Here is a 27,940-nt window from a genome sequence, read left to right as displayed (position 1 = left end):
CAGAATGTTTTTATGTTTATTATTGGTGAAATTAAACATTTTCCTAAGGTTTCAGCTAGAGGGGCCATCAGTCAGTTGGTTTGATCTCTTGAGTGGACCCAATCTGTTGGTATTCAGTAAGAATCAGAGTAGCCATGGGAGGGAAGTGTAAGAGGGACAGACAGAAATGGGTGAAGGAGAGTGGGAGGCACAGGCTTCCAGTTATGGAATTAGTAAGTCACAAGGTTAAAAGGTACAACACAGGAGTAGAGCCAGCAGGATTGTAATCCATGGTACGGTGGTGACAGGTAGTAGCCATACTTGTGGTGAGCATAGTATAATGTACACCATGTTATACACCTGAAACCAATGTAACATTATGTGTCAGCAACACTTGAATTTATAAAAAAAAAAAGTCAGAATAACCATTTATTCCCTTTGGTCCAGTTATTTACTTGTAGAGACTTTTCCTGATTCTGAGAACTATTCATTAGTGCACACCTACCAAAAAGAAATGAAAGAAAAACAACTTTAAGCTTAAATATCCTGATGGCAGTCTTAGAGGAAGGAAAGTTTAGGATCATCCAAATAGTTGAGCAACTCAAAAATTAAATTAGTATGTCTGTTATGATACAATATGCCACCACTGTACATTGTGTAAGATAAAGTAATTTCAATTAAACATTTGATTTTGGATCATGCAAAGGGTTTCCAGATCTCCTTATAATGTGTTGTAGGCAGGACTGGTTTTATTTCTATCCATAACTTTCCCTGTCTTTTCATTCTTTTAAATTTAAAATGATGTGATATAGGTTTATAGTTGGGTGCTGGCTTGCTCCAGGAATGGACTCAGAAAAGAATATATCTTTCTCCTAGGAGAAGCTAGGAGATGATTAAATTTGTGGGGCAGTTATTGTTCAGTGTGTGTATGCTGAACTCAGTTTTGTGATGCTGAAAGTGCTGTACGTACTCAGTTGAATGAATCCTAGCTAACTTGTCTCAGCAGTCCTGTTTTTTGTAATAGTTGTTAAATTATTGTCTATAATGTCTTGAAGTAAAATATTTCATACTGAACATTTAAAATATTAAGTGTACTTTTAATATAAACACTTGGCTAAATATTAGTTAAGACTAGTTTAATATTTACTTTTGACTAATATAGCTATGAATCTGAATTAAGTAACTGATTGCCTGTAACTGATAGGAGTTTTGAATAAAAGCTCTTACAAGTTTATAGGCTGTTCTGCGAGCTAGGATGGAAAAGTACAAAGGCATTTAATTTTTTTCTTTTTTTAGAACTCAGTCATTTACTATTTAAGGATAAATAAGTATGATGAGGCAGAATATACAAAAAATTGCTTTGGGCCGGGGGGCATGTGGGTGGCTCAGTCAGTTAAGCATCCGACTGTTGGTTTTGTGCTCAGGTCATGATCTCAGGGTCATGAGATCAAGCTCCTCTTCAGGCTCCGTGCTGGGCGTGGAGCCTGCTTAAGATTCTTTCTCTCCCTCTACCCTTCCCCCCCTAAAAATTGCTTTGTGACTTAGGAAGTATTATTTATTTTGAATGTCTTGTTTAATACTCCCATCTGCTCCTTGAGGGGCAGGACTTATTTTACCCGTGATAACCTCAGCAGGTCTGACACCCGGCTGGTATAGGATAGAGATTGGATGAATGTCTCACTGCTGTTTTGTGATCTTGTTTGAAGATAGTTGTACTGAAAGGTACCACAGTGGCGGAGATGCAGGGGTAAGACTTCTTGTATACCTCTGAAAATGAGTGATGTCTAGTATCTGAATGTCTGGTCTTCACCTGGGACAGATGAAGAGTCCATCACATTACAGAGCACCCACCTTAGCTGTGTAAGCAAACAGACCAAAATGGAGCAGTTCCACAAAGCCACAGGGAGTCCACTAAGGAGGTAGTCTGATTTCACTCTTTGGCACACAGGCTTTTAATTTAAGGTGTTTTGAAAGTGAAGACTGACTTTTTCAGGCAAGGAGTTTCTTAGTGTTTTCTTTTCATCGTCCAATCTCCTGTTCTTTTCAGGTGTCTTTTTGAAATTAGAATTTTAAAAAGGGTCATATGCTAGAATTAAGTGTCTTTGAAAGTGGATAAACTCAAATCTTTGTAGACTCTATGTAGTTTTATTGCAACTGGGACTGAAACCTCTAGTACAGATTGCATTAAATTTACAAATCTTTTTTCTTTAATGCTACCTTTGTATGTTTCTCTTCACTAACTGAACTCTGCAAGGCATGGGCCAACCTTATTTCATCTGTCTATTCCTACTCTCAGCATAGAGATTTGTCTGCCCTAGCAACACACGTGGGCAACAATAAGGTCCTTTCTAGGAATAATGTAAGAGCTAACTGAAGTAGGGCTACAGGTGGAATAATACTTCTAAATTTGAAGTTTACCCCCTTCCCTTAAAAAATGTTACTCTTGATTCCAGAAATTGATACAGTTTAATGCTGTGATCAGTGGAATAAAAAAAAATTGCAATTTGAACAGATAAAACTTTTCTGCTCTACTTGTTGGGCATTTTTTGTGATGATTTTTAAAAAATGTACCAGCAATATATATTTATAAGAACATTTATAGACAATAACTTCTGTCATTTTGGTTTGTATTTTTCTTTGCCCTGGAATGTATTATTAGGTAATGCTGAAGCATCACTGATCACCGCTTTAAGTTGAGACATTGATGAACCAAGCATTGTTGAAAACCTATGCATCTTAGGTACTTCAGCACCAGTGTTTGAATGTTGAACTGAATGGTATATTAGAGGAAAAAAAAAAGACTTAACTCTGTTTTCTTTGTCAGTCTGTTTCACTTGGAGTCCACCTAGCACATTTCATTTTGGGAAATCCTGTTAATGAAATAGTGACGAATTGTTTTCCTTACAAACAGATATCCATGATTGGTCAAATTATGTTTTAATTTCTTATAATTCTATAATGGTGTGGGATTGGGTTTGTTTTGTTTCTTTTTGAGAGAGAGTGTGCACATGTGAGAATGGGGCAGGTGCAGAGAGAGAGAGAGAGAGAGAGAGAGAATCCCAAGCAGGATCCATGCCCAGTGGAACCTGACCTGTGAGGCTCATTCTCATGACCCTGAAATCATGACCTGAGCCAAAATCAAGTCAGTGCTTAACCGACTGAGCCGCCCAGGCGCCCCACTTGTTTTGTTTTTTTAAAATCATTCAGTTCAACAGGCTTTCAAAATTGACTATGATTAATGTCTACTATGTGTGCCAGACACATTGCTACACATTGCTGTGGGTCAGAATAAAATTGAGCAAGATATCCTCCAGAGCATGAATCACCTAATGTACCATAGTAGTAGCATCTAGACAAGATGTCCTGAGCCAGAATCATCAAGAGTAGTTAGTTACCTTTATCATTCCAAACATTCAGGTTATTAATTGTACTCCCTGAGTTAATTTTGTGGGAGAGTACCTTTTTCTTTCTATGAAGATAACTGTTACTCTTCTTCTGTGGTTACACATTTCGTTAAGTGGAAGTATTGCTGATCCAGATTCCTCAGAGAACCTTTGGTTCTTCCTTTCTCCTCATCCCTGTGTCCAGCTGGTCACACTTTGGAACCCCTGTACTTCTCTCCCTGACTCCATGCCACAGACCGGGTTGTGTTCGTCCATTAGACCCCTGCAACATCCTCCTACCTCAGCTCTTACTCTAGTCCATTTTCTGTCCAGTCTCTTCTACATATCAGAGCCAGGATGGTCTTTATACAGTGTCAGTCTGGTCATTCTGCTACCCGCTTAAAACCTGTCAGTATATTTTCTCTAAGTGATGCTGTCAGGGCCCCGCAGAACAGGGTTTTTGTTTGTGCTGTGAGCCTTACTTCCATGTTTTGTTTCTCTTTCTTCATCCAGCCTTTCCACTATTACTGCTCACTGGATGCCTTCCCTTCCCTGCCTTCCTCCCACAAGCGTTTGTGTTCTCCCTCTCCTCATCCATCCTTCCAGGTCTAAACACCAGTGAGTGATACTTTCTTCAAGATGTATTCCCAGACTACTAAATTTGGTTAGGGTGTCCTCTGTGTGAGTCATTGGAAAGTTGTTATTACTTCCTTGTTTGTCTTTGTTCTTCTCTATGACAGAAGCTTGATGTGCTTAGTCACCACTTTTTCCACAACTTAGGGCAGGAGCAGTTCCCCTCACACAGTAGCCTGCTCAGGTGTTTGTTAACAATTTGTGACTTTTAAATATCCCGTGAAGTGTGCATCATAAAGAGACTGATGATGTAGCAGCACAGTGAACACAGGCACATAATGTTAGATAGCCCTTTACTGAATGATGTCAGTCTATACTTTTTAAAATAGGGGACCAAGAAAGTACACAGTCTGTGGATCAGATCTGGCCCACTAGCCTATAAGGACCACAAGCTAAGAAAGGTGGTGGTGGTGTTTTTAATGCTTGAAAAGAAGTCCAAAGAGAAATATTTTATGATCCAACTTCATCATATGAAATCCAAATTTCAGCATCCATAAATAAAATTTTATTGGAACATGGCCAGACTCATTTGTCTACATCTCATTTGTTGCTGCTTTTGTGCTACAACCATAGAGTTGAGTGGTTTTAACAGAAACTGTGTATGGGTTGCAAAGCCTAACATATTTACTGCCTGACTCTGTACAAAAAATGTTTGCTGACTTCTTTTTTAAATAATTTCTGTGACATGAAAACAGATAAGTTATAATGAGAACATATTTAAGTTAGGTCTCCATTTCCTTTTTTCCCTCCCTCTAAATTCAAGATTTAAGCATGTCCATTAAGAGAATATCATTTGGGTTTTGAAAACTGTATTCCCACCTCTCTGCTTTACACTAGCTAGATCTTTTTGAAACTTGAGCGTTGCAGATTAGATGTTGAGAAAACAGAGACTTCAGATCCTCTCAAATTATGTAGATAAAACCAGTGTAGATGGCTCATCCCTTACCCAGTGGTCTAAAATCATTCTTTTGCTAAATAATATTCTGATTCCTAAAATGTACTTTTTTTTTTTTTTTTTACAATTAAGGAGAAAGAGGAAACAACTTTTTATGCTATTTGATTCAGTCATATAAAATACAATGTAAAGCCCTTTTATAAATTTTGAATCCTTTTTGCAAATATGTTATCTTGCAGAAAAATAGACCAGCCATGTTTTGGTGGTATAATCTATCATTAGGCTATATAGAACCTTCATTTTACATCATTTATAATAAAATCAAATGGTTTTTACAACATTGTTTACATTTTGTTTTAAAATATTTTATTGAGAAAATACTTAATTAACTTTGTTTTATTTTTAGGGTTATATCCTGTGTTGTGACCTCATGGTTTAAGTGGGAATAAAGATGAGTATAAGCAGTGATGAGGTCAACTTCTTGGTATATAGATACTTGCAAGAGTCAGGTGAGTACTTTCATAAAGTAAATAGGCCTCAAATTATTTTAATATTCTCAAAATAACCTTTTATGCATTTGAAATTTGTATCAGTCCAAACTGTTGAACTTTGTATGTTTCCTTAATGTCTGGACTGCCATTTTAAAGCTATGTGTTACTGCATGGTTTAACTCTCTGACTCTTTCAAATATGTTGGAATCATCTCAGGCAAATATTTGTTAACAAGTGGTTTGGCTTTCAGTGTTCAAAGACCATTTTTTATAAGTTGTTATGAAATGAGATTGCACACGGTCAGTAGGAACATATAAACTTTCAGATAGCACCAATTTGATAATGTATATTCAGAATCCTCAGCTAAATGTTATTGAAACTAAATTAGCCATATTTTTTCAGAATGTTTTCATAATCATTATCCCTATCGATTTAGTTTATCCTTGACCTGAATTCTTACTAATGTGTTCATTGGCAGGTGATTAATAAATTAAATCATTGGAGGTCATTTGTAATAAATATTAAGTAAATCAGTGTTCATTTTAAGCAGATTAAGAGGCGTCCTAAAACAGAAGGAAAGCTACAAGGGAAAATGTGGGATAGGTTAAGCAGGAAAACGTAAAAGTAGAAACTTGGGTTGGACGGGGCACAGGACCTGTGAAAGAGTGACAGCACTGGCGAGTGCAGCTTACCAACATGATATGGAACCATTTGGTAGTCGGAAATAAGCTGGAGAGGTTGGATTTTAGAAATCATTACTTAAAGTTGGGACGTTGTAGTAGTAAGGTGAGGCACAGTGTGTGTGTAGGAGGGTGACTGTGGTTGGCGCGTGTGAGGGAGGACAGAAGGCCAGGAGCAGGAATTGAGCCCTCTCAGTTTTGATTTTGAAACGATAGTTCTTCTTCTGACAGGGCTTAGTCATTGTCCTCTCCTATGCAGGGAGCGCAAACATGGCCTTAGATCTTCGATGCCCCTGCTCGCTGAGCTGTTGTCAGCTTCACTCCAGTTCTGGGAGCTTCCTATTCCCAGGCACCATCATTGCCTCTCTCTGGCCTGAAACAGCTGAGAAAATGATGTCTAATGAGGGCAGAAAGGGAGAAAGAAAAGAAACTAAAAGTAACCAGCTAAGGCAGAATAATTTGTTCTGAAGCTTCGAAATGAATAGATCTTGTTTTGTTTTTTCCTTTTTCAACTAGTCAACTGATACTGAAGGCAGATCCTAAGACAATATCCATTGAATATTTTGAGCAAGATTAAAATGATTAATGAAGTGGAAAAAGTAGTGACCTGACCTAGTGATTATTACATATATAAGACAGATGCACATGCCTTGAATACTGTTACTTGGTAACTTGGGCTAAAATTGAAAGAATTGTTGGGTCAGAACAAAATCCTGCTTTCTATGCCTTTGAAACTGACCACCATTTAAGCCAGAGCTTTGGGACCTCGGACACTAAAGTAGAAAACGTTGTGAAGGGCCAATAGATGAGAAATGTATGTAATGGCTTGTAGGTGTATTGTAAAGGCAACTGCTTAGGTTGAATCATAAGAAACTGCTGTTTCTGGAGATAAGAAACAGGTGGAATAGCTCAGCAGCATCCTGTAGCTCAGCCTATACTGAGATGAAGTGGGGCAAGGTGAAGTTAGAGATGTTAATGAACACTCAGATTTTTGTAGCAAACAGAAGTCCACAAATTGGTGTTTTATGTTGCTACAAAAAAAATACAGCAAGTAAAAGGGGCAGTAAAATAATACTCTGGATTAATTTCTGAAAGAGTATCCAGTGGTTAAATATTACCAGAAGTCTTCTTGAAGTTGCTAATGTTCTCAGAGAAAATCCTTTGAAATTCCACATTTTAAGGTGTTCCATGTTGCAAGGATTATATATTAAGAAAAAAACTTTGTGTGGTAGACTGCTGCTTATCATAGTAAGTGCTTCATAATTTTTTACTGTGTTCTTAGTTTTGCTTTGTGTATTTAAAAAGGTTTATACTTTACGGTGTATCCGTAATGAAGTACAATGTTAAGCCACATCTCTGAAAATGTGAACACCAGTCCCTTTATTAAATTTGTAACTTGCCATAAATTTAAGAACCGCCTATACCGGAGTTCTAAAGTTTGATCCTCTGACCACCTGCATCAGAATCATTTAGAGAACGGCGAGTGGGGCCCAGGAATCTGCATTTTACAAATGCCCCAGGTGATTCTTAGGCATAAAAAATTTGAAAGCCACTGGTCCCTATTAGTTGTAGGACAGTTAGAACTTGACAAGAAAGTTGACAACAGGTATGTAGCATGTTCACAATATCTTGAAAGAAAAATGCTGTTTAGTAGCTCTTCGAGATAAAGTAGAAAGCATGAAGTGTACATATTGAGATTTGGAGTGTGAGAATACCCCCTGCTAAAACATTAGGGAGGTGCCACTAAAAGAGGTGTATTTGTATTTGTAGGCAGGATTTTGTAGGAATGATGAGGCATGTTTATATCATAAAGGATACCATGAGACATTCATTTGAAGTTACTTACAGAAGTAGGAGATGGGAAAAAGTTTAGGAAATTGATAGTTCTGTTAGCTCAGACCAGGTTTCAGATAGAGCTCAGAATCTAGCCCATCTCAGCACTTGGTGACTTATTCCGAAAGCTGTTTCTTGGTTCTGATCTCTAATTATACATAAAAATGGCCATTTTTGCAAGTGATTTGATTTTGGAATCCAGTAATTCCTTTTCTGGGTGTATTTTGGTGTATTTTGGAGTACTGAATTGGTTTAGGGAGCTAGGTAGGAAGAAAAGTAATCATGACAAAAAAAGTATTTGTGAAAAGACCTTCACAGGACTGGTTTTTAAAGACCACCACTAAGGAAAGTAAAATTTTTCATGCTTGTCTTATTATCTAAAAGCTCTCACGCAGAAAGTCCAAAAAAACACCTTATGAAAGTTTGTTCTGTTTTGATAGATGTATAATTTAGAAATAATGTTTTCCAGTAGGAACTTCTAATATTTGTTCTCTGTAAACACTGTTTAATGTTGACTGGACTATGGTATCCATCTCCAGCGAGAATAAAATCCCTCAAATTGTTTTACATAACTTTATACTATGAGATGACCATCCTATTATGATGTTGTCAGCACTAGAATATATTATATATTAAAAGCTCATCTCCTCTCCCCAGATTATATAACTTTTGATTTTTTTCTTTATCCATAAAACTTGTTGCTTGTTGAAAAGGGATTACATTGTGATATTCAGCATCAAAATGTTTTATAGGCTTCTGTTTGAAATAAGTCATCCTCCCCTACTCATTTAAACTAATTAAGAGGAAGGTATATATTATTGTAAGATGTCTTTTTATTTTTCTCAGTTCTGTCTCTAACAAGTTACTTTGGTCATCACCATTTTGTACGTCAGTGAACTAGACTTAGGCCTTCATAGTCAACAAAAATTTTCTAGGAAAGGAAATTTTTTTCTTTTGAGAAGACTTGAAAATTGAGTGTATTTGACAGTGTGTGTAGTACCGTAAGTAATGATTGACTTGATTATTCAGTATGTTTCATTTAATTAGCGTTCGCCCGAGGGCATTAATAGTTTGATTGCCCTAATAACTCACATCTAGCAACCATATGCAGAATAAGCACTAAGGGGTACAGCTAAGTCGTATGGAACAGAACTTGATACAGTGTTAATTTTAAAAGATTTAAGGTGGTTTGGACTTTTTTTTTCCCCCCTTGCATTGAGTCTTCTCTAGCTTTAGAAATTGTGCCAGCAATTATTTGTGAACTTGTGCCAACTTTTTTCTTGTTGCTTTGTGTAAGATGTAATTTTATTTTGCTTTAAATGTGTATTTTGTTTGGGGGAGAAGTCTTGATTCTAGATAAAACTGTCATCTATGATATGTTTAAAAGCTCAGTAGCATTTCGGTGAATGGTGTACTTAATATTGGACGCTGTGAAACAGTTGCATTTTATGATGGAAGACTAACTGGAAAATGCAGGAACAGTATGTCCTTATTACTGAGCTATTTTCTAGATTGTGATTCTGAATGCTATCATTTCTTAAAATCCTCATGTTTTTAGAACTGAGGAGGTTCATCTTGCCATACAGTCTTGGTTTATGAAAAGGTGATGATGTATGTAAGCTTAAAGCATTTGGTTCATCAAAGATCAGCTTGTCTCTCCCACCACCCACCTTGCTCCACTGTTCACTAACTTTTTCAAGGGGATATTCAGTCTCGCTGGTTATAGGCCTTGCACTACTCCACTTTTTCTGAGAGGGTGCTTCCTTCAGATGTTCTTTTATTTGTTTATAAGAGCATACACACTTAATTTAGAAATCTACACATATCGTAGTAGGCACAAACTAACCCGAATGTTTATGTATAACGTTCAGGTTCTGATCTGTAACACCAAAGAGCCTATTTGTTGTTTTTTGTTTTGTTTCTGTTTTTTCATTTAATGATTTGGTATTAACCCCTACAATGGCTAAGAAAATGTCAGCCATCAAATGACAGTGTAGTTTCTCTTGACTCAGATAAAGGCAACAGACTTGAACAGTGAACTGAATGGAGTCAGGTTAAACTGGCTCTCAGTGCCTGTAGCCATGAAGGCCTGGAGTGAGGAGAGTTCAGGATTGGGTATGTCCACCTCTAGTCTTTCTTTTCATTTTTATGAGTAATTGGTTGGCTACAGAAATGCAGGTTAAATATACATACAGTTTGCTTTGTAATCAAATAAAATATGCAGTAACATGGATTTGTCACATAGTTCTTGTACACATGACTAATGATAAACAGCAAGTACTTGTCAAAAATAATGGTAAATTTTATACTTCCAAATCAGTTTTTCTCTTTTATAAGCTGAATGACTATTTTTTTTGCTGATAGAGGAAAATTCCTATTTACACATTACTGCTGACATGCTTGTTAAAAGACTAATGTCATTTAATAATTACCAAATAGAGAACTTGTTCAGTCTTACTAGTAATCTTCTTGCTTATTTTTTTCAGGAATAGCCAGCAATAATAAGCGTACAGGGAAACATAAATTGCTGATGGCACTATAGATTTGCATAATTTGGGGGCAAAGCAATTGTGCAGTTATGAAAACTTCCTTTAAAATGCCCATGTCCCCCTCAACTTTTGAGGGAATCCATCCTAAGGAGAAAAATATATATATACCTGGCAAAAGCCTATACATGTAGGTGTTTGAGGTAGCATTCCTAAGTAGTAAACATTGAGAAAGTCTAAATACTTTCCATCGATGGGATGAATAATTTACTAGTTGAGTACATTCATTGGCCAAATAGTATGATAGTAAAATTATTTCAGAAAATATAGTTCATGTAGAATGTTCATGGTTATATATATATTTTAAGGGCAAAATTAGCCCTTAAAAATATTAGGGCACAGAATTGTGTAGGCTGGTGTGTTACATTGTGATGGAGGCAAACAGTGTGTAAAGAGAAAAAGGAAATACAGTTGCACTTGGGTTTGGTATTTAAATTTTTTTCCTTCTCCATGTTGTCCATTATTTTTCTTATAAGTACTGGGTCTAAATCTTCAGCATGCAAGATCCCCTCTAGCATTTTTTGCCCCTCCTTCTTTTTGCCTTTTCTAAAATCTTTAAGCGTGTAAGTATGGAACTTTTTAGAATAAACAAAAATCTGGGTCTATAGGACACAGTTGGAAATGGATTTGGGGACAAGGGAGTTTGTGGTGATGGGAGCAGGGATATAATTTTCTGGGTTTTTTTTTTGTTTTTTGTTTTGTTTTTGTTTTTACCTGAAGCTTAAATAGGATCTTGGATTATTAGATTTTCCTCCTGGACTGTGTCGTGGTAATAGTTAAGCTTTGTGTGTTGTTGCTGTTGTTCAGTCACCCTGTACCATAGCAGTGACGTTCAAGGCCCGTTTTCATGTTGCTGTAGTCTGTTTGCAAAGGAGAGTTGGCTTGCTCTGGAGGACTAATACCTCTTTGAAAACACAGCCCCTGTCATCCCAAGGGAACGCCGTCCCTGAAACAAGCAGTATGTAGAAAACAGTTGTTTTGTGATCTTGTTTCTTATGTGGGAACCATGCATGGGGTCTTGTAGGCTCCTGAGTTACCACGCCTCCCCCGCCACTGCTTGTCTTTATTCCTGAGTTACTGTATACTAAACTTCATGGTTTTTAGCCTTAATTCCTTTCTGGAATCTCTTTTCTACCTTCCAAATGTTAATCACCCTAGGGAATTTGTAGAGTACTTGATTACAAAGGTATTATTTATATCAGATTTGCACTTACTCCTGGAAAGAAGGGTTGCTATTTTAGGCAATCAAACCAGTCTTTAACATCTCACAGATTTAGGTGAATCTCTTGCCTTCTACTATGTAAATCAAAAGCTGCCCCTGAAAAAATATTTCCTGCACGTGTATTTACAGATAAATGGAAATATTTTTTGGCATAACCTGGTTCAAGTTTTAGTTTTGTTTTTTTTTTTAAGATTTTATTTGTTTATTTATTTGAGAGAGCGAGAATGAGAGAGAGAGCACATGAGAGGGGTGAGGGTCAGAGGGAGAAGCAGACTCCCCACTGAGCAGGGAGCCCGATGCGGGACTAGATCCCGGGACTCCAGGATCATGACCTGAGCCGAAGGCAGTCGCTCAACCAGCTGAGCCACCCAGGCACCCCTTTAGTTTTGTTTTTTAAGGAAGAGTTAAGTCAGATGCTTTTATTTTTGGATTCATAGCTTTTCTGATGTGCCAAAATACGTTACAGTAGAATTGCATTCTGATTTAACAAATGTTTATTGAGCATTAGTTAAATTAGGTAACATTCTAGGTTTCCAGAATGAAAAGATTTACTAGACATCAACTCTTTCTTCAAGTAGCCTAGTCGAGCTCTAGCATCATACACATACACACAAGATAACCATTCGGTGTGGTACATACTGTACCTATAACAAACTATAGGATTAACATAACAGAAAAAGATCCCCCTCTAGGGTAGTGAAAGAAAGAACTTCCCCTGCATTCAAATAGGAGGAAAGAACTTAGGAACACATGAGATACAAAAGCATGAGATAGCATAGCATATTCATGGTGCTACATATAATTGGCACTCACTTGAATTTAATGTGTAATGTGAAGAAGGGTGGGGGGCATGGAATTGGAGCAATGAGTCTGGAGAGATAAGTAGGGTCAGATTACAAAGGTAACTGTGTGTCATACTTAGAAATTTGGCCTTTATTGAGAACACCAAAGGGATCATTGAAAGTGCCCAAGTAAGGAGTGATGTGATTGGTTTTGTTTCACAGATAATGCCCTAGCTGTAGCGTGGCAAATGGACTGAGCTGGGGAAAGAGGAACTTGGGGGTAGTAATTGTAGGCAATGGATGATGGGGAACTAAACCAGGTTCCAGGAGAAAAGGAAAGCTGATGACAGAGACCAGAGAGGTAGGATTGATAGGATTTGGTGAATGGTGGAGCACTAGGGGCCAAGGTAAAAGTTAGGATGACTTTCAGGTGTAATGAAGTAAGGTCAAATTTCTAAGGAAAACGAAGTTTTAGGGAGGGGAATAAGAAAAGTAGTGTTTTTTTTTTTTTTTTTAAAGATTTTATTTATAATTTTGACAGACACAGTGAGAGAGGGAACGCAAGCAGGGGGAGTGGGAGAGGGAGAAGCAGGCTCTCCGCTGAGCAGGGAGCCCGATGCGGGGCTCGATCCCAGGACCCTGGGATCATGACCTGAGCCGAAGGCAGAAGCTTAATGACTGAGCCACCCAGGCGCTCCAAGAAAAGTAGTTTTGAATATAATGATCTAAGCTGCCATGTAGTGCTATGACTAGAAATTTAAAAATTACAGTTGAATTCAACATTTATTGAAGCAGAATGTTTTTAATTGTGGACCTTTTTTAGGGTAGACATTAGTGTGAAGTGTCCAAACAATGCTAATAACCCTTTCAGAGTTGTTTTTTACTATTTGAGATGGATGTAAGCACCTGGGATAGCTTCTCTCCTGGTCTGATAGAACAAATTCGGGATATACAAAATGCCAGCCCAAAATCGACATTGTCCCGCCTGCAACCCTTAGGATATTCTTGGACATAAGCTTGAACTCTGTCTGAACAGGGTCTAAATGTGATGATTTTGATTATTTTAAGTTGTACTCATGAATTAGAGGGTACAGAAGTCCTGGACTTTGCTAAAATTTGTAAGGCTTATGAAAATCAAAACACTTGAAAAACGTTGCTAATAAGATGTATTAATGTTTCATGCAGTACTGACACCTCTTTCAAACACCCTGAGTTGAAACAGAACAATGATGTAATCCTTCATTTTCTATTAGTAAACAGGAGCTCACTCTGTCTTAGCTTTATCCTTGACCATATTTTAACTTAATTGTTCAGTAGGAGCAACGGAATGTAGTGGTTACCTCCATGGTCTCTGAATGAATTTAAATCCTTATCCTCTTAAAGATAATGTGGTATGTATACACAATGGAATATTCCTCAGCCATAAAAAATGAAATCCTGCCATTTACAACACCATGGATGGAGCAAAATAAGTCAGCAAAAGACAAATACCGTATGATTTCACTCATGTGGAATTTAAGAAACAAAACAGATGAACGTAGGAAGGGGAAAGAGACAAACCAAAAAACAGACTCTTACCTATAGAGAACAAACGGAGGATTACTGGAGCGGAGGTGGGTGGGGGCTGGGTTAAACAGGTGATGGGGATTAAGGAGTGCACTTGTGATGAGCACTGGGTGTTGTATGATGTTGAATCACTAAATTGTACACCTAAAACTAATATTACACTGTGTGTTAACTAACTGGAATTTAAACAAAAACTTAAAAAAGTAAATCCTTACCCTGTTAGTGGCTGTTTTCCCATCTGTTAGCTCAAAGTATAAGATAACAAAACTATATATGTGTGCATGGTGCAGACCCTCCATAAATGGTATTGTCCATCTTGAAGTCTTTGTAAATCTCTAAGCCACTTGGCTGTTTAGCTTTTTTTCCCGTTTATGACTTACTGCAGAATTTATTTAGGGAAGGGCATATAATTGAAAACAGGACTCTGCAGCCTCACTGCTTATGGATTTCACTGCCTTATCTTTTACCGTCTCTCCCCATCCTTCCCAGCCTTTATTGTTAGCCTTCTACCCTGGCAATCTGGAATCTACTCACATTCAAGTAGTTATGGGTTTCCTGATAGGGACAGTGCAGAATGATGCTCTTTTTCATTGTTATGTTTCTTAGTTTCATTACTATGTTTCTTAGCCATCTCTCTGAGCTCAGATTAAGCTGAAAACCATAAATGTGTTTAATAATGATCATGCCTGTAGGCAAAATCATGAGTTAAAATCAAAGACTTGGAATGTCTTTTCACTTCTCACTATGGGTTGCAGGAGTAGAATGGCCAGGTGTTTCCAAGAGGGGAGGAAGGAGCCATGAGGAAAACCAACTTAGGTGTACTTTGTCTACTGACTAAAATCTTTCCTAGCCACATGCTTTGTGTGAGTCCATAGTATTTTATTCTAGACTATTCATAAGTGCCACAGAAGCCTAAAAGTGGAAGCACAAAATGCATCAAGACACAGAGTCAGCACTAAAAAACTAGGATAGTTATTACATGGGTTTTTAAATCCACTTAAGACACAAGTAAGCCCGTGTTCATTTAGTTAGCATGAAAGTTTCTTAACATTCCGTATTATATGTATAATGTGATTGAATTGCTTAAAATACATTAATGACAGTTACTATTTAATGATAAGCTCTGGTGGATGTTTTAGTAAAGAGAATAAGTGCACATGCGTTTATCATTTTACTAGAATTTAACCTTTGAGTTTAGACTTTCATAAAACGAGACCGACATATAAAGAGATTTTTATTATATATTTTGGGTTTAAGTATTTCAAATTAAAACTTAAGAATTGCTGATAGAAACTGGCTATTTACTTGCTAACTTTTACTTCCTAAAGCTTTCATACATACAGCGAGATTTAGCATAAAAATTTTCATGTTTTATAACTTTAGTTTGCTTTTTATTTCCTAAGTTAAAAAAAAACCTGCAAAATATTGGATTTATACTGTGTTTGACAGAAATATCAAATGTCACCTTAATTTATCTTGGCCTAAATTATCTTTAGTGAAGCAATTGACTCACATGATTTCCAAAGACTGCCCCCCATCCCCCCCTGCTGCCCAGCTTTAAAGTTAGATGCTATTCTTTGAGGAAAGTTATGTGCCATGGCTAAATTTTATATGTACTAGAGATTTTATATCATATTTTATGTAATTAAAGTGAAAAGGAAAATATGTAAAAGTTAATATGTTTGGATTTTGGTATTTCTTTTGTTTAAAAACGTATTTAACCTTAGCTAACAGTCTGGGATTCCACATGATGGATTGCAATTTTGAAAGATTACAGAGGTCTTTCATTTGTGTCCTATAGCATGTTGCCACTAGGAGAATAAATTCTTAGACGTTTTCTTCTGCTTTTAGGATTTTCTCATTCAGCGTTTACCTTTGGTATAGAAAGCCATATCAGTCAGTCTAACATCAATGGTGCCCTCGTCCCACCTGCTGCATTGATTTCTATCATCCAGAAAGGTCTACAGTATGTAGAGGCAGAAGTTAGTATTAATGAGGTAAGGAAAAATTTATTTCAAATACTCTTGTTTGTCCTTAAATCTGCTATCTGTTTGTTCATTCATTATCTGATTTCAGCTTCACCAGGTTAACAAAATTGAAGGGTGGTGTTCCTTATGTCACAGTCAGGTTGAACAGGCAAGGCCTGTTGACTCTGAACTGTAAGAACCATTAGTTCTAGTTTATTTCCCTTTCTTTGGTTTTATAAGTAAATAAATAATTTTCTTTAAAACAACAACACCGTGCTGTGAAATGCTGAGACCACAATTGACGGTCTGAAAAATTAAAAAACCTCAGGTTATTTGGTTATACCTGATTTTGGAAGGCAGTTTATAATTGAAGCCAACTCTTGATACTTTTGCCTATCTAATAAGGTCCATATATAGGTAGTTTCATTCAGGTGTCGGCCAACTGTGACCCATGAGCCAAATCCTGCCTGCTTGCCTGGAACACAGCCACACTCATTCACTTATATATTGTTTTGGCTACTTTGGTGCTACAGTGGCAGAATTGAATAGTTGTGACAGAGACCTTATGTTCTGCAAAGCCTAAGATAATTTACTCTTTGTCCTTTCACAGAAAAAGTTTGCAAACCCTGGTCTAACTAAAAAATTTCATATATGGTCAGGATTTATAAAATGGGGGGCTCTTTATGTTATTTTCATTTCAGAGATTAACATGGCTCCCCTTTCCTTTTGCAAGTATTTTTTAAAACAAGCATCCGTGGTTTCTACACCAATATTTATTGCTATAATTATATAGTTATACTAATTCTGACTTCATTATTTTTTAGTTTCCTCCTCTCCAAAACTGAAAAGTCCACTAGTATTGTGTCCTCGTTGACTTTTAGTTCTTTCCGTCCCAGAGTATCTTTTATTGCAGAGGGTGAGAAACAGTTTCCATCAGTGGACAGAATTGAAGTCTCATGGTATCTGAAAAATAAATGTTTTACAGATTTAATATAGTACTCTACAATGTATCTGTTGGTATTAATATTCTTAAGTTACTTAAATTCTCCTACTCCTCAAATATTCCTTGCATTTGACAACTCAGAAAGATGTGCCATGTTTTTGTAACTCAGAGCACCCCATCACCCCACGGTAGGTTATCTACCAGCTTACGTGAGTTGGGCCTTACACATGCATAGTCCTAGCTCATTTGCCCAGTTTCTATTTCTGACTTGTTCTGTCTCCTTGTGCCTGCTGGAGAACTTTTTATTAATTGTGAGCTTCCTAATATCAATGAGAGGAGCTTTGGAAAATTATGGCAACTCCATAAAATTAAAGAGCACAGTCTCAGAGTTACGATGGTACATTTCAAATGGTAGTGTGCCCTAGAGAGCTTGTTAAAACATGGGATCCTGAGCCCTTCAGAGATTTCGATCCTGTAGGTTTGACTCTCCATTTATAACAAGCTACCAGCTGTGATGGTAGTGCTGTTGGCCCTCAGGTCACATTAGCAATAGTGTCAGGAGATCTCCGTTGTCATTGACTGGCTGTGTGACTTCTGCAAGTCTTTAAACCTGATTGTGCTTCCATCTCACCATTAGTAAAATGAGATGATTAGTTGGCAGAATATCTGAGGTCTGTTTCTTGTTTTAATACTTGAATCAAATCACAAGAAATTTTTGAGTCCAACAAAGCTATTTTAAAAGTTTTTAGTTGTAAAGAAGTGTTTATTCTGATGTGGCACCGAGTCTCCTACCATTGTATGAACTCTTTCATAATGGCCATTGCTTTTCCCGGACGGAATTTTGGAATCTTAACCAATCACTTTTTATCTCCTGGGCCTGCGTTTTATTATTCCTTTCAGTATTTCAGCTTTCTCTGTGCAGTATTTCACAGTATGAACTAGGTGAGGAGCAGGAAAATTTAAACAGCTCTTTGCAGTCGCTTCATCCTGAATGTGTTCTCTTTCATGTTTCTTTCCTCAATTTTCCACATCCAGGATGGTACCTTGTTTGATGGTCGGCCGATAGAGTCTCTGTCCCTGATAGACGCCGTAATGCCTGATGTAGTACAGACAAGACAGCAAGCTTACAGGGATAAGCTCGCACAGCAGCAAGCAGCGGCCGCCGCCACCTCCACAGCAGCCACAAACCAGCAGGGGTCTGCAAAAAATGGAGAGAATACAGCCAATGGGGAGGAGAACGGAGCACATACTATAGCAAGTGAGCGGAAAGAATTTCTAAAAATTGCTTTGCAGCAAAAGTAATTTTGCTTCATGTGGATGTCTCATCTTCCAGACTGAAGTAACATCATCTGTTTCATTTATGCCAACTTGTTTCCCTAACTTGTATCACAATTCAGATTCTTGCTTCTGAAGCTCCAGAAAGCTAGATTTACTTTCATGGATTTTATTTTCTTCCTTAAATATTTAGAAACCATTTTCTACTGTTAGATAAATTTTGTTGTTTGCATTTGATTTCTAAAGAAAATTTGTAATACTGGTCATTAACACAGTAATGCTCTGACATGGAGATACAAAGGCAGCTCACATGTTATGTGAATGATATCAGCAGCCCCTACTGGCAGAAACTCAGTGTTGACATGGATTATATTTAATTCAGACCATTTTATCATTTTAGCCTTGTTTGGCTCTAACCTTTTTCACCGCCTCCCCACCACCCCAAACACATACTCTTGTACATCTTTTAAAAATTGTAGGGTCATACTTAACTAAGGATGGGAATTTATTTCTCATGTACAGTTATTTTCACATTACCTGACATAGGTGGGGAAAAAAAAAGTTAGACTTTATATTATAAGGCAGGTATTCACTGATTAAGAATTATCCCCCCCCCCCAGGATGTTGTAATATTACTTACCTAACTGGCATTTTCCACTTGTTTCTCCTGACACAGATAATCATACTGATATGATGGAAGTGGATGGGGATGTTGAAATCCCTCCTAATAAAGCAGTTGTGTTACGGGGCCATGAATCTGAAGTTTTCATCTGTGCCTGGAACCCCGTTAGTGATCTCTTGGCATCGGGGTATGTTTCTCAAAGTGAAACTAAAATGTATTTTTAAAAATATCGTACTGAATTATTGCACATTTTATAAAAGCATTACTTATGTTTTCAGGTTTTTGTTGCTTTGTGGTCCTTTTGCCTCTGTAAATCTTTATTTCTTCATAACATAATCTTAGAAATTATTTTTTAAGATTTATTTATTTTAGAGAGCAAGCGAGCACAAGTGGGCGCGGGCAGCAGGAAGCGGGGAGAATCTCAAGCAGACTCCCTGCTGAGTGTGGAGCCTGATGCGGGTCTTGATCTCATAACCCATGAGATCATGACCTGAGCCAAAATCTAAAGTCGGTCGCTTAACCAACTCTGCCACCCAGGTGCTCCCATAATCTTAGAAGTTTTAATTAAACCTACTTCTTCAGAAGTGCCTAGGGTCCCCAAAATGGAGACTAAGGAAAATAATTGGAATTGGAGATCCCTGAGAGTCTAGTTTTTATTTGCCTTATTAATAAGAGCATATAAATATGTTACTTTGATTCTGGGATACTTGAGAATATCACAAGGACTTAAAATATGTTGCATACTTTATAGGTCTGGAGACTCAACAGCAAGAATATGGAATCTTAGTGAAAATAGCACTAGTGGCTCCACACAGTTAGTACTTAGACACTGTATACGAGAAGGAGGGCAAGACGTCCCAAGCAACAAGGATGTGACATCCCTAGATTGGAATGTGAGTATCACTGTATTATCCATGGTGAATATAGTTCCTAATCTTCGTAACCTCTGTGAACTGCAGATTAAAGCAGGGTTTGTCCATTTGTTGAGATGCTTTTGAATTTCACTTATAAGAACAACAAACTAGGACTCGCCATTCTCAAATGTGGTGTTAAAAACAATGACTGGTCTTCCAGTGGTCAGACCTCCGTCCAACTTGAAGCTCTTCAGTTTATCTTGCAGCAGAACCTTTGTCCCGCTGGCGGCCCACTCTGTGCTTCCTCTTCCTCTGCTGTAAAGTACAACTGTGAAAATGGTGCCTGCTTAAGTGAAGTAATAGGTGAAAATCAACAGCAGGCACATACGAAGTCCTTAACTACTAAGCCCTTTGCTAGGGGATAGGAGAAATCTCCATAATAAAACCATGTTCTTGTTTTTCTCATTTTGTATGGACTGATGAGAACTTCACTGCTGACTGCCTTGTAGGGACTGTTAGTCTAGGTTACTTCCAAGCTCTATTCTAGCTGGAGGAATCTTACAGTTCTTGGATGCTCTGTGTCATTCCACATCTTCCAGAGATCACTTCACTGCTCTGACTGGCCAGAAAGTTTGAGCTCCTCATCCATAAAGCTTCACCCTTTCAGTTTCACATATGTGATAAGCAGCTTGGTTTGTGTCCATTCCCATGATTAATTTGTGGAAAATTTGCATTTTGAAAGTTCCTGTATCTTTTCCTTTATTCCACGTGGCTTTTTTTTCCTTCCTTGTGACTTTGCATCCATTTTTTACCTACTCTCTCAAGTGTAAGAAGCATCTTAGACAACTTCGGGATCTCAAGCATTTCATGGGGTTCACCATTCTTTCCTCAGCAAATGAACACTCTCTCCTCCTCTGGCCTCTGTTCGACAACTTTTGTGTGGCTTTCCATAGGATCATCCAAGTCTCATTCCAGCGAATGAGAGCTGTCTTTAAAAATGGTATCTCTAGCTAAATTTCTCAGTGTCTGTGAAATTCTTCCAAAACAGTTAGCTAGGGTTTTTGTTTGTTTGTTTGTTTTTGTTTTGTTTTGTTTTTAGTGTTCCCTTATAAAATTTCCAGCAATCTGTTTACTCTTTCCCTCCTTTGAAGATAGCAGTTACCAAAATGAGAGAAAGGTTTAGCATGCCATGGTATTGTTTGGTTGTAGGGTCAGAACTAAGAATTATCTTCTCAATATATGGGACCTTATTATATCTTAAGTCAGAGGCCTTACCACCTTGATATGCTATTTGGCTCAGAGACCTATGAGTTAACTTAATGAAATTTACGGGTTACACTGAATAGGATGATTAACAAATGTTTGTTTGTTGAGCTTGGTGATTCTCAGCTCCCAAGTTACAGTTTTCAGAAGTGTGGACTTTTCAAACATACATTATTCACTATAAACTTGAATCTTCCACTAAAAGGGGAAACCATTATCCTTGATTAATGGTTCTTTTAAGACATTTGGGGTCCAGTAGTTTAAAGGAAACTTCCCATTGTTCAGAGTCTGGAAATTAGCTTTTGCTGTTGGTTTCAGCGCAGCTCCTACTTCCTCATATAGAACCATATCCTGTCAGGACTGAGTCTACAACCCTTAGTACCATACCAGCATCTGTTTTTCACTTACCTGCACAGCTAAATGGCTTGGGAGGTCTGAAAAAGGGCAATCTTGTTTCCAATTCCCTTTCCAAAAAGCATCACAAAAGCACTGAGTAAGGCAGGATTTCATTCTGTGTCTTCAGTAGTGTTTACTAATCCCAGCAATAGTGTTTTTAATGCACTCTGTAACTTGCACTTCCATAGATCTGTCCTTCTGTTGTACCATTCATCAAGGCCAGGCACAGCAAGGGAATATAAGATCAGAGAAATTGGTATGGATTTCTCCTCGCGGTAGAGTAGTTCCAGGCAATTGTACTCACTTCATTAACTATAAAGTCAGCCTACACTCTTTTCTGGCTTTTTTTTTTTTTTTTCTAATTGGTAAGGATTTCATATTGAGAAAGAATTAACAAAGGAGAGACACTCAATGACATTTAAGTATCTGATCATCTGAAACGGCAATATTGTTTGGCTCACACACAATACAAGCTTCATTTAGACAGTAAAAGATTTAGAGGGAGGACCATATAAAATCTTCTAATCGTAACAAAATGTTTTAGCTATTTTTGCTTTTGACTCTGTTAAATTCATTTTAAGATTGTGATTTTGGTGTCCTTCCTGGTCCACCCCCCTTCTCCCATCTTGAGTCATGCGCATCTGTGAGAATACTGTAGACCTTAGCATGCATAAGGGTGGTGTTGGTCCTGCCCCAGAGTAGTTCCTGCCATTCTTGAGATTTGGTTATAAGGCTCCCACACTGTCTAGATGCTGATTAAATACTAGCTTCATAGCAGTGAAGGGTCTTTTGTAGGTCGTTGGTAGCATTCCCAAATTTTGAAGCAGAGAATGTCAAGATCTACTCTTCCTAGGGTTTAAACATGGAAATAGTCAAATAACAATTAAATGCCCTTTCTGGATTATATAATTGAAGGAAGTGTGTTTCTCTGACAGAGTGAAGGTACACTTCTAGCAACTGGTTCATACGATGGATTTGCCAGAATATGGACTAAAGATGGTAAATGAAGTATTTTTCTTCTTATATGTTGTTGTTGATCTAAGTTATAAAGCTTGAAGTAATTTTCATGTTTCTCTTTTTGAATATTAGGTAACCTTGCTAGCACCTTGGGGCAGCATAAAGGCCCTATATTTGCATTAAAGTGGAATAAGAAAGGAAATTTCATCCTAAGTGCTGGAGTAGACAAGGTAAAAGAACGTTAAACTAAGTTTTATAAAGGTTAGTGTGTTACAGAGTATACCTGAAAGTAGTGTTTTCTCCTGCTGCTCCTATAAACAATAAAACATTTGTCTATAGGAAATTCAGGTACAAATTCATGATGATAATGGAAATGCTCTTCGATTTTCTGTCAGCTCCTTCCCCAATTTACTCATCGGAATGCCATTTTATCTTTTATCTTTGTGACCACTCATCTTTGCTGGAATAATGGATGTCATACCTCCCATACTCTGCTTCCTTTCCCTAGTTTCTAGTTTATCTCAGCCGTGAAAATGGCTCTGGAGTGATTCCTTGAGAAATCTTAGAGCCAGTCTGTTAGTTGAACTCTTGGTGCTTCATTGAAAAATAAAAAATGCAGGGTCGTTGAAGCTTTTTCCACCTAACTAGGCCCAGAAATATGGATAGGTTGAAAATACGGGCCTTCTTGCTCTTTTGTTTTCTTAGGTCATCCTTTCTGCCATACCTCCCAAAATGAATACAGGTCTAAGATGATTTTAATCCAGCAAAGTGTATGCTCATACGCTTGTTAATGGAGTCAGTTGTCAGAAATGAAAGTAGAGAAGAAAAAAAAAGGAAGAAAAATAAAGGAGGCCAGGAATAGGAGGGAAACATCCTATTAATAACCACTGCCACTCTATAATACTTTACATCCCCAAAGTTATAAAACTAGTGATGGGAGGGTATTTAAAGGAACTGTGAATATATCCATTCCGATTTATGTGTCATACTTGGGTATAAAATGCAAGACATTGTTTTAAATATTGTCAAAATTCAAGCTGCCCATATGTGTAAATGTGAGCTTTAAAAATCTTAATATTGAAAATTGGTTAATGACTTCATTAACCAAGAATTTGCCTCCTAATAGCTAAAAAAAAAATTTGCATTAAATAACATTATTGCCGTTGAGTTTCTTAAGCAATGTAATATAATGTCTGATGGTTTGTAGACAACTAATAGTTACTTGAAGTAAGTTGACTGATGAAAAATCAGGGAAAAATGAAACTACTTTAATAGTTATTTTCCCCCTCAAAATGGAGTATACCCTCGTTGTACTATTGGGGATAAAGTAGCTGTTTAAAGTAAAATTCACTCTGACATTTCCTATTGCTTTAACATAGTTAGGCATCTAATTTATGCACCTATGATGAGCTTCTTTTAACCTCTTAATATATTTTTCTTTTCTTTTCAATCTCAAGACTACGATTATTTGGGATGCACATACCGGTGAAGCCAAGCAACAGTTTCCCTTTCATTCAGGTAAATCTTCACAATTTACATGAGAACTGGTGCTTTCTTCTGTTTTTCTAATTAAACTTTTAAAAGCATATAATTCATTTAAAATCTTGAAATATCAAATACCAATCTTGTTACTAATCCTTTGAGGAGTTGATGTTCCATGACTTTCAGATTGTTAATTGTCAGGGGATCATCAAACGTTTTCTGTGAAATGTACCATTAAAAAATCATTTGCAGCCTAGTGCAATTAGGTTGGTATTATCTTATGGTAGGAGCATAGATCTTTGAATCAGGAGATCTAAGTTTGAATGGCAATTCCACCCCACTTAACAAGCTATAAGACAGCAAGTCATTTAACCTTTCTGAGCCTCATTTTCTCTGTAAATGAAGGATAATAATTATACCTATTTGTTATGAGGATAAAACTAATGTATATAATACAACTTTATAAACTCATACAAATTTAGGTGTTGTTATTTCTCATTTTGGACTCCTGTTTCTAAATCAGTCCTCCTGTGCACATGAAATTAAAAAAATAGGCTTTCCCAGCATTGTTGGAACTTTGGTGCTTTACATGGGTTTCTCTTTTAAAAAAATAATTTGATACTTAAATACAATAATTCTGCCCCCCTCCCGGTAGTGTGCTCCTTTCTCCTTGATACAGAGCCATGCATGCACTGTACAAGCTGATTTGTAGAGAGAGCTGGATTTTAGTACCTGCTCTCTTCTCATGCTGTTCTCAGGGAGTTTCCTGTTGATCGTTATTAAACTGGAACGAGATGCCTAATAACTGCAGTTGACCCTTGAACAGCACAGGTTTGAACTGTGCAGGTCCACTTACATATGTGGCTTTTTTTTCAATACAACTGCAATACTGTAAATTTATTTTCTTTTTTATTCTGTAGCTTACTTTATTGTATGAATACAGTATAAAATTCATATAACATACAAAATATGTGTCAATCAACTGTTTCTGTTCATGGTAAGGCTTTCAGTCAACAATAAGCTATTACTGGTTAAGTTTGGGGGGAATCAAAAGTTCAATGCAGGATTTCAACTGCATGTGAAAGGGCCTAACCCCTGTGCTGCTCAGGAGTCAGCTAAGTTAGAACAGTAGGACTACTTGATTTCACTGCTTCTTTAAAGATTTTGTTACAGTTGGGAAGGGTTTTGATTTGAAAGCTGACTAAATTTAACTGGTTATTTTCAAAATTTTTGGTAACATCCTTTTTCACAAATAGCCAGTGGCACAGCATCACCTTTAAAATTGAAACTTCTGACATTCTGGCTTTTTGTCTTTTTCTATTTAGTGTGAATAAACAAGCCAAATAAGGCACAAAATGACTACTGCGTAGTATCTGGGTAACATAATTGTGCAAGCATCTTGTTAAACAATTCAGCTTGATTAAGGCTTACCACATTAATAAGCATTTACACTTTAGTTGACCTGTTTTACTTCCACCTTTGTTTCTAGTCCTTACCCAGATAGATTTCTCTTAGGCCTCTGGCTCTTCCACCCAAAAGTTTCTCCTAACTGCTAGGAGTAATGCAAATTTGAAATAAGTTAGCTATATAATGGAAACCACCTTTGTGTTAGAGATGGTGCTCTTTGTATACATGATCCCACTTAGTCCTGTCTACAACCTGATGAGGTCGATGGTATCGAAGTAATTTTACAAGTAAATACTTTTTTTTCACCCAGTATGTTCTTTCTTGCCATGCTTTTTGTTTTTTTAAAACAGCTTTAAAGAGGTGTAATTTGTCATAAAATGGGCTATACGTATTTAAATTATACAAATTGATATGTTTTGACATGTATATACCATCAAAACTGTCACCACACTGCAGACAATGAATACACCTGCTAGCTTCAGAAGTTTCCTCCTGCCCCTTTGTGATCTCTCCCCTTCATCCCTAGACAACCACCCATGGTCTTTCCACACCAGAAATTAGTGTACATTATGTAAATGGAATCATACTTTTTTGGTCTGGTTTCTTTCACTCTGAGAAATTGTTTTCATTTGCCTCAATTGTTGAGTAGTATTTCATTGTGTGGATACACCACAGTTTGTTTATCCATTCACCTATTAAAGCAGATTTGGGTTGTTTCCAGGTTTTTGGGCTATTATAAATAAAACTGCTATCATTATTCATGTACAAGTCTTTGCGTGGACTTGTACATTTCTCCCATGCAAATGTCTAAGAATAGAATAGCTAGATTACATGGGAGGTATATGTTTAAGTTGTTAATAAACTGCTGAACTGTTTTTCCAAAGCTTACATTTTCCATACTGATTGACATTTTCAGCAACCGTGGATATTCTAGTCCCTCCATGCCCTTGCCAGCACTTGATAAGTGGTCAGTGTCATTAGCTGGAGCCACTCTAATAAGTGGGTATTAATATCCCATTGTGGTTTAATTTGCATTTCCTAATAACCAGTGACATTAGAGCATCCTGTCACGTGCTGTAGATCTTACTTGGTGAAATATCTAATCAGATCTTTGGATCTTTAATTTATTGTTTTCTTCTGTTCTTTATGTGTTCCGGATACAAGTTAATCAGGTATTTACAAATGCTGTCTTACAGTCTCTGGCTCGTCTTTGCATTGTTTTAACAGTATCCCTCTGTGTTAACTCTATTTCAAAGAAAACAAAACAAAACAACAGTATCCCTGGAAGATCAGGAGTTATTAATGTTGATGAGTTCCATAAATTATTTATTTGTTCTTTTATGAATCATGCTTTCAGTGTCAATCTAATTTGCTCTTGTTTTCTATTTGCTTGATGTGGAAGTTGAGGTCACTGATTTGAGACCTTTCTGCTTTTCTAATATGGATATTTAGTGCTATAAATTTACTTCTAATTACTACTAAGTGACATCTCTGTGTAGCTCGCTCTCTCTTTTCCAGTGATCTGTCTTATAAATTCCAGCTGCCTTAGTCTCCCTAGATTCTCAGCTTTGTCTCTTCATTCAGGAAATTTATTGATGTCTGCCTAGAGATTCCTCTTCCCTGTGCCAAGACCTGGACTTTTTCTCCCCCCAAATTGTAAGCTTTGGGCAGTTATAAAAGGGCACATTGATGGTTGGTTCCCATTTTCTCAGAACTCCTGTCTTTTATTGCCTGGTGTCTGTCTACTGTCTTGAATTGTTAGCTCATATATTTTGTAAGTTTTCTGATTGTTTTTGGGCAGGAGGTAAATTTGGACCCTATTAACTCCATCTTGACCAGAAATGGAAGTCTACCATGCTTTTTAAATTACTATATTTTAATTGCTATGCTAAATTGTCTCCCATATACACTCTTGCAGAAAGCATAAATCATGATTACAGATGAGTTACAATAAATGGCCATTTCATACCCATTTGTATGGCTAGAAGAAGTAATGACGTTCATGAGGATATGGAGAAATTAGGCCCTTTATACTTCTCTAGTAGGTTTGTAAAATCGTACTGTCACTTACTGTGGAAAAACAGTAGGACACGTCTTCAAAAAGCTAACCGTAGAATTAGCGTATTATGATCCAGCAGTTCTGCACCTAGGTATGCATCCCAAAGACTTGAAAGCAGGGACTTGAACAGATTCTTGTCAGTGTTGATAGCAACATTATGCACGGTGGCCAAAAGGGGGAAACAACCCAGTGTCCATCAACAGACAAATGGATAAACAAAATGTGGTCTACATGTACAGTGGATTATTACCCAGCCATGAAGAGGAATGAAGTTCTGACCCATGCGGCAACGTTAGTGAACGTTATATTCATTATGCTAAGTGAAATAAAGCAGACACAAAGGGACAAACAGTGTAATTTTACTTATTAACTATCTAGAACAGGCACATTCATAGAGACAAAGATTAGAGGTTCTCAGGAGTGGGGGAAGGGGGAAATGGGGAGTTATTGCTTAATGGCTACAGAGTTTCTGCTTGGGGTGATGAAAAAGTGTGAAAATAGTGGTGGTTGCATAATTAATACCACTGATTGTACACTTAATAAAATGACATTTTATGTTATATATGACCACAGTATTTAAAAATTAATAATAAAATATGCCCAAACCCACTGAAGTGTACACTTTAAGTGGACGAATTTTATAGTATGTGATTTATATTTCAGTAAAGTGGTTTCTAAAAAAATGCAGATGAGTAATAAATGTCT

At 37.1% G+C, this 27,940-nt stretch overlaps 1 protein-coding gene across 12 annotated transcripts in view; it reads left to right on the top strand.

Moving 5' to 3' along the window:
* The window catches only part of TBL1XR1 (TBL1X receptor 1), a 173,800-nt gene that overhangs the window by 129,049 nt on the left and 16,811 nt on the right, over nt 1-27,940 (top strand). For 10 of the 12 annotated variants that reach the window (XM_027583737.2, XM_027583738.2, XM_027583733.2 and 7 more), the window contains 8 exons: nt 5,297-5,399; nt 15,862-16,007; nt 17,956-18,178; nt 18,872-19,004; nt 19,569-19,710; nt 22,266-22,329; nt 22,420-22,517; nt 23,745-23,805. In XM_027583737.2, the coding sequence (XP_027439538.1) occupies nt 5,342-5,399; nt 15,862-16,007; nt 17,956-18,178; nt 18,872-19,004; nt 19,569-19,710; nt 22,266-22,329; nt 22,420-22,517; nt 23,745-23,805 (925 nt within the window). In that variant the 5' untranslated portion in view covers nt 5,297-5,341. The remainder of the gene's footprint in view (nt 1-5,296; nt 5,400-15,861; nt 16,008-17,955; nt 18,179-18,871; nt 19,005-19,568; nt 19,711-22,265; nt 22,330-22,419; nt 22,518-23,744; nt 23,806-27,940) is intronic. The other 2 variants (XM_027583740.2, XM_027583742.2) reach the window with 1 other exon arrangement.

Source organism: Zalophus californianus, chromosome 1 (assembly GCF_009762305.2).
Source record: "Zalophus californianus isolate mZalCal1 chromosome 1, mZalCal1.pri.v2, whole genome shotgun sequence".
NCBI lineage: Eukaryota > Metazoa > Chordata > Mammalia > Carnivora > Otariidae > Zalophus > Zalophus californianus.
This window is presented reverse-complemented; position numbering and strand designations above follow the sequence as displayed.